Source organism: Branchiostoma floridae, chromosome 13, assembly GCF_000003815.2.
Source record: "Branchiostoma floridae strain S238N-H82 chromosome 13, Bfl_VNyyK, whole genome shotgun sequence".
NCBI lineage: Eukaryota > Metazoa > Chordata > Leptocardii > Amphioxiformes > Branchiostomatidae > Branchiostoma > Branchiostoma floridae.
The window spans coordinates 16,890,026-16,897,859 of NC_049991.1; the positions used below are offsets into that span (position 1 = coordinate 16,890,026).

A 7,834-nucleotide genomic window follows, 5' to 3' on the forward strand; every position below is an offset into this window, starting at 1 on the left:
CCCAGAAAGCCTGCTATGGAGGCTAGCACAGTGGATCAACACAGTGGATCAACAACCCAATGCCCATACGGCCTCAAACAGGCTATGTGGCCTTCACTTTTTCCTCTTCGGTAAATTTACCAAGAATGTAAGTATATATGAGAGACATTAATGGATCATGATGACAAGCCCATAAAACAACGTGATCCGTGTCATTTTGGTTTAAGCCTTTGAAAGCAGGTCAAGCCGAAGGTTACATGTTTAGCTCAAAAAAGATCAGCCGGCAGAACAATTTTGTTAAGTGGACTTGCAATTGGGTTTGTATGAATGTGTCCTGTGGATGATACCAGTAGTTTTATAGAGTAGTACTCTCACATTATTAATTGCAGCAAAATATGGTTCATTTGCTTGGTTTTATTTTATTTGGAGAGCTCTTTAAAACAGGACAACAAACTTTAAGAAAGTTTTGAACAACCCTCAATCATTGTCAGCAAGCGTTGTCATGCTGCTCTATGGAAGAGCTCAGGATTCTGTTGCTACTGTGCAAAATGAAGATGGCCTGCAATCACCAAAGAACATTGCAAAGACATAAGCTCAGTATCAAGTGTAATATATAGCTCACTGTCTAGTTTATACGTTTGTACAATCTCCACATTACTCAATGTCTTCTAGAATTCTTCTGAACTTAGAAGTCCTTTTGTAAATGTTTTATATCGTTGCTTAGAGCTTTAGCCCTGTAGGCAAAACCGTGAGCTAGGCGCTCCCCAGGGAAATTAACAGCTGGACGATATGTGGGCAGAATGTGGATATGCATATGTCGGTGTATGATAGAAGCTCGGAGTCGTTTCACCGTTCTCATCCAATTCCAAAAAGCTTTTCTTCACTAAAGGACAGTTAGTCAGTCAGTCCCATAACGATTGATAATCCTAATGAACATCGTTTCAGATGTGTCGTCATGGAAATAGCCCCGTGACTAATGTAAATGTCAGAAAAGGGTGGGAAAGCTTAGTCTGTGTAACGCAAACTCCGCTATCCGGAGCTTGTAGACTCCTCCCGCGGCAATGTAGGACGGGCCTAAGAAGCGCGATTAAATCAGGCTAGGGAAAGCTGGTTGCAGGATTTTCTGTGGTTACACAACGGCTAGATGGAAAGTACACTTCGATCGGAGCAATTTTCTGCTTGCATGAAGACTAATGAAGGGGAAATCCTTGTTCCGTAATGTGTATGCTTACCTTTTGATTTGTCTGATGCACATCAATGCTATCGATTTCTGCAACAACTTCGACTAATATACCTATTCTATCTTTCTATCTTCGTGAATTATCCAACTCTCATGCATGGAATTTCTTTGCCGTAGCGTTGAGATTGAAAAGAAAGTTTCATTTTGAGCAGTATCCTCTATTTCCGCCCTCAGCATATGACATGTGTTCAGCTTCACGCCTGGGTTGGCAGGTGTTTAACACGTGTTCGTAACTGCCACTTTTCTTCGCGCGTCCCGGTCAGAGGTCAGCGTATTGCTGCTACAGGACACGCCACAGTAACTGAACCAATTCAGTCTTCATTCGGACTGGATATTGGATTCTGTAGGAGCTGTAAGTCTTCAGGCCGGAGTGAAATCAGCCGAAATTGCTTCGGCATACGTCAGCATATTGCACTGTTCAGAGAGTACAAAAGGTGTTTTGTGAAGTTATGCAAAAACAAATTAAAGTACTTCCACCACTTTGGAAGAAAGTTTAGCTGCCAAGAGTTAAGTCTACGTTTACAAGCTCGTGCTGGTAGAGGAATAATATATGATTTGTAGAAAATAACGTATTTGTGCTAACCTTATTTCCTGTCTGTTCTGAGCTAGGTCAAGCTAGACTTTGTGGCGTCTACATACTATTAGACTCCTACTGGGGAAACTCCTACTGCGTAAAACCCTACGGAAAGCGAACAAATACCCCGGTAGCTAAGGACTTTATCTGCGCCTTAGAGAGCCTGGCGAAGATACTAACAGACTAGACACTGACTTACATGTGTGCATATCTCCCGCAGAAAGCAGACATGGTGGTGACAGACCTGACCATCACGGCAGAGCGGGAGGAGGATGTGGACTTCACCCTACCTACGTCTACAAACTCATGCTGGTACAGGAAAAGTGTTTGGTTTGTAGACAGTAACACGTTTGTATATCTCCCACAGAAAGCAGACATGGCAGTGACAGACCTGACCATCACGGCAGAGCGGGAGGAGGATGTGGACTTCACCCTGCCGTACATTGAGGCCGGCTCCACTTTCATCATGAGGAAGAAGGCCCGGGCAGAGTACAACATCATGAACTTCTCCCGCCCTTTCCAGCCCGAGCTGTGGGCTCTGGTGTTCATCACCACACTGGCGGTGGCCATCATCCAGTCAGTCATCAACAAACTCAGCCCGTACAGGTAAACAACTCTTTGGATTTGGGTATTGCTCAGGGTGTTAGGCACGATTGTGTGATGAGTGTCATCATAATGACAATAAATACCTGCACAGGCATGGATATATGTATGACTTTCTTCGGCCAATATTGACATTGGCAAAATCCTAATTCACATCAGCCTTACAGCATCGGATAAACATTCTATTCGAGAATTCTGCCACAAAGGGCACATCTGTAATCTGACTCAGGTCTGTTGCAAAGGTCTTTTCTGCAAATCCGCCACCAAAGTGTCTTATGAAACACTCTGCAACACATTAATAGAACATACAATGCGACCCAAAACACTGCAAATCATCTCCACTACCAGTGGATACATTGCCGGCATTGTCTGAAATTTTGCCATTCATCTGTTGCTTTTTCAACCTTCAAAGTGCAGTAAAGACCAAGTTGTAATATCTTTAATGTTCCCAGTGGCATCCCAATGGACGAGGACAGTAGCGGGTCAGGAGACTTGGACGAGGAATCGCCCTACACATTCGCAGAGTCCCTGTGGCACTCCTTCGCAGCTCTCATCCAGCAGGGACCGGAGTTCTTCCCACGAGCTCCGTCAGGTTGGTAGTAGCTGCGAAGACAATCAGGTTGTCCCTAATTTCTGAGGGACCCCATGGTAGGAAAGCAGGTAAAAGCAAGTAGAGCTTAGATCCGCAGAATTTAGAAAGATTATCGTTGGCCACAGCTGGAACTTTAAGGAAAAGACTTCTAGTACGAGTGTAATTGTTTCCTTCATCTTGCTTAACTCTACTCCTCCACTCTATTTTGAATAGAACTGTTCTCGATCGTCTTCAATATCGTCCAGTAGAGGTTGTTGGAGATACGCATCACAATGGAAACTTTTGCTTTAGCTTTTAGTAGAGGTTTTGGTCATCTGATGATATTGTCTCCACCAGGCCGCATCACGTCGATATTCTGGGGCATGGGTATCCTGATCGTGATCGCCACCTACACCGCCAACCTGGCTGCCTTCCTGACCATCAGCCGCCTGGAGACCACCATAGAGTCTGTGGAGGATCTGGCCGCACAGGTAACACACCTTTATTATTATTACGTTATCGTGTCCTCAATAATACGATTAAGAGGTAGTAGAACAGCAGGTCATACGTTGTCATCTTTGACCGATGTGGGTGGATGTGAGGCATACCCTGGACCACCATAGAATCTGTGGAGGATCTCGCCGCACAGGTAGCACACCTTTACGATATCGTGTACACACTAACAAGATTTACAGGTAGTAGAACAGCAAATCATACGGTCCTCCACTTTGAATCCAGTGTCTGTAATCAACAAGTTTGCCATCTTTCAGCGATGTGGGTAGATGGAAAACGTATCCTGGACCACCATAGTGAGTCTGTGGAGGATCTGGCCGCCCAGGTAGCACCACTTCACGTTATCGTGTCCTCACTAACAAGGTTAAGAGGTAGTAGAATAGCAAGTCATACGTTGTCATTCTGACCGATGTGGATGGATGGAAGGCTGTGGAGGATCTCGCCGCACAGGTAGCACACCTTTACGATATCGTGTCCTCGCTAACAAGAGTAAGAGGTAGTAGAACAGCAAATCATGCGTTCCTTCACTTTGAATCCAGTCTCTGTAATCAACAAAGTTTGCCATCTTTGACCGAAGTGAGTGGATGGAAAGCGTATCCTGGACCACCATAGTGAGTGTGGAGGATCTGGCCGCCCAGGTAGCACCACTTCCCGTTATCGTGTACTCCCTAACAAGCTTTAGGGATAGTAGAACAGACTTATATTTTAGGAAGGCCACACTGACTTAATGATATGGATCCGGAGGACTTCGCCCTGCATATCAACCTCTTCCGTTTCCAAAAATATTACACTCAAGCTGCAAAATTAGAAAATATATGCCTCAACTTACAGATTTCTTTCATACCCGAATGGTAAAATCTGTTTCATTGTTGCGACAATGTTGGATGTCCGAGCAAATCATGTTCCCCCACTCAGTGTCTGAACTCAACAAAGTTTTCCATTTTTGACTGATGTGGGTGGACATATCCTCTTGATCCAGCATTAAACATAATCTTACTAATGTGGGTGGATGGAAGGCATATCCTGGTGATCCAGGATTAAACACAATCCGGGTGTCAGGATTAGAGCATACTAAACGGTAAATCACATGAGCTTATCGGAGACAGAAGAAACAGTTGATTGATGACTCGGGCTTTGCCAAAGATTGACGAGTTTGTGAGGATCTCGAACAGACAGCGCCGCGTAACTACAATGATTCTTGCAGTTACTCAAGCAACTGGTTATGATTTCGGAAACGATCAAACTTGTCAACTAGCATCCACTAGATTTCGTCAGCGACACTAAAGTGATCTGAAATTGTCTTCATTCATAGTTCGGGTATAAAAGACCAGTTTCAGTCTCAGTGATCTGCAAGAAATTGGTCTTTTGTACCCTAACTATGAATGAAGACAATTCCAGATCAGTTCAGTGTCACTGACGAAAACTAGTGGATACTATCTGAAACGTCTGACAGTTTCCAAAATCATATCCAGTTACTTGAGTAACTACTTTTTGGCATATCATATTACCTGGATATCTAATCTTCATCGACGTACAATCAGTCTTTCCTAGACATCATATAAAATTAGAAACAAAGCTAATATCCATGTATATGTACAGGTCAGTTTTGATCAGGCGAATGAGGTACAACTTGTCAAACTCGGGGATTATGGCAGTAAATAATGGTGGTTACTGCAGCGTAAATTCAGGAAATGGCTATTATAATTCGTAGTAACAAGATCCCGTGGGATCGTTTTACCAGTTGTTTTTGAATAAAAACTGACTTCTCTGACAATTATGAAGCCTCCCTTCCCTTTGCTGATGAGCTCTCAGAGGGGACCACCTCCTGATATGCACGTTTTTATCGTACATGGCTGAAAAAAACTGCTTCGGATTGCCAGGTCAAGGATGCATGGCCGTCAATATCTACTACCAAAGACCAGCATAACCCCACGGTGCATGAAACGCAGGAAACATCTTAATAGATCTTCAAACCTGTTGAAGCCTGATGCACTGTTCAAAGCAGTCAGGGTGCACGTGGTACTTCGGATTGCCAGCAGGCCAAGAATGCATAACCGCTAATATCCTATACTACCAAGGCCAGCGCCAATGATGTTTTCCGCTCCATAGACGTCAATATTCGATACTACAAGGCTAGCATAATCCCACGGTGCATGAAACGCAGGTTGAACACCTTAATAGATCAGACCTGTTGATGCTATTATGCACTGAAGCTGTCAGGGTGGTGCGAAGGATTGCCAGCTCAATTATTTCCTTCACGTGGATACCAATATTCGATACTACAAAGCCAGCGTAATCCCACTGTACATGGAGTTTAGTGTAATGAACACGTCAACAAATCACCAAATCCGCATCTGAAGGTCGCCTTGCTAATGGAGCCTTCGATATGTGCAAAGTTAACTTCAAAGCTCCCTCCAATCTCCAATCGACACAAACCAACATACCAACGTTCCCTGTTATTTCCTAAGCCCTCTCTTCATTCATTCATAGTTTTGCGCGCGTGAGAGTGCACAAGAAAACAATGATCTGACATATATGTCATTTCTACGGATGAATGATCTCATCAAAATGCCACATTACTGTATAGGTCACAGTACAAACTGCTTTACTCGGGGCAAGAAACACGCCTACGGCATCGTGGTTCAAAATGGCACGGAAAAGGGCACACGCAGGCTTCGACAGTCGAAGTTATTACTTTGTCTGTTCATGAACTTCACCTTCACCTCGCAGATGCTTGATGGACCGCGCTGATCAAAGTAAGAGAATTTCTGGGAGATTGATGTCAATAATGGTGGCAATAATTCATGACTGAAATAGATTTTTTGCGTGCGCGCTTCCATCAGCTTGCCAAGTGCTATAAATCTTCCGACAGAGTCGTGAGCGCACCCAAAACAAAGTTATAAGTCTAACTGTCAAAACCAGCGCGTGTCCTTTTCTGTGCCCTTTTAGAGCACAAAAGCTTGAAAAATATAGCTTCATTGCAGTGGTATGTATTAAAGTGCTGCATTTTCTCATAGACATAAATGATATTAAGGGCAATAAAACCTGATGACGCCATCCATATGGCCCAGAGCACTTTTAAGATTTAGAATTCTTTCATGCCCATCTATCAGTATTCGTCACTGCTCCATTCTTCCTCAAATCATTAATGATAAAAGAGTGGGTCGAAATGCCAATTTAGCCAGGTGAAGTACCTTAAGTGACGATGTAAACGCCACAATCTTTTCACGGCAATGAACAAAAAATGATGAGTTATCAATTGTATGCAGTTCGATTATCACGTATCCACATTAGCTATTTTCTCTGTTAGATGTTGGCATGTACAAAGTTGAGTTGATCAAAAATGTTTGTACTTACCCCAAGTTGCTGAGGTATTGGTTTTGCCCCCCCTCCCCTCTCTGTGTTTGTGTGAACATACGTGTGTATGCTTACAATCTAAATGTTCTGCCAGAGAGAGTAGTATAGCTTCTATATATTATTCTTCTAGCATCTCTGTTTGCTTTTTAGTGGTACGTTTTTACTAAATGTTATTTTTATCAACATTTCTCTTCACCAAGAACGAGATCGTCTACGGCGTCCAGCGGGACTCGGCCACACAAAGCTTCTTCGACGAGTCGAACATCGAACCCTTCAAGACGATGGCGGCGGTCATGCGGGCACGTGACTCCTACGTGGAGAGCATGGCTGAAGGCATCAGGAAGGCGAAGACAGAGAACTACGCGTACATCAGCGATAACGTTCTACTGGACTATCAGGTGAAGACTTAGAACCCCTCCTGTCCATTATACCCCTAGGACGGCACTGTCGTCGAACTCTCTCTGCGGGCTATGATAAGAATATGATTCAAAATGTAAAAATGATGTCATTGATTTAAAAGACAAATTAGTATTGCGGTCAGGGTAGGTAGAACTTTTATATATCCCTGTTGGATGAGTGGGTTTTCGAGCTTGCCTCCAGTTTAGCTAGCCCTTTGTAATAGCCACAGGCTAGTTGGGCAACCCTGGCGTCTGTGCGTGCCAAACAGCTAAACCAATAGATAAAATAAATACAAAATTTGATGTTTCTGGCTTAGGGAGAACAAGAACAATGGCAACAAGAACGAGCTGTCGAATCAGCCGAAGTTAAAAACACCCTACCGGTTGAAATATCCATAATAACTCCTTGAGATGTACGTAATAAGTATTGGATTTTTCCTTGTCTATATAAGGCCAACCGAGATTGCACCTTGCGAACTGTTGGACGTCTGTTCAAGAAGAGCGGGTTGGCATCGCCTTGCCGAAGTATCGCCTTACACTGAAGTCTTCTCCAAGAAGATCTTTCAGCCAGGGAGTCAGGCTTCCTCGACGTCCTCATC

At 43.7% G+C, this 7,834-nt stretch overlaps 1 protein-coding gene across 1 annotated transcript in view; it reads left to right on the forward strand.

Moving 5' to 3' along the window:
- LOC118429686 (glutamate receptor ionotropic, kainate 3-like) overlaps positions 1-7,834 on the forward strand; it is a 37,598-nt gene extending 29,764 nt beyond the window's left edge. Inside the window, exons 12-16 of the mRNA XM_035840282.1 lie at positions 2,161-2,399; positions 2,849-2,988; positions 3,325-3,458; positions 7,038-7,235; positions 7,688-7,834. Coding sequence (XP_035696175.1) covers positions 2,161-2,399; positions 2,849-2,988; positions 3,325-3,458; positions 7,038-7,235; positions 7,688-7,777 — 801 coding nt within the window. The 3' untranslated portion in view covers positions 7,778-7,834. The remainder of the gene's footprint in view (positions 1-2,160; positions 2,400-2,848; positions 2,989-3,324; positions 3,459-7,037; positions 7,236-7,687) is intronic.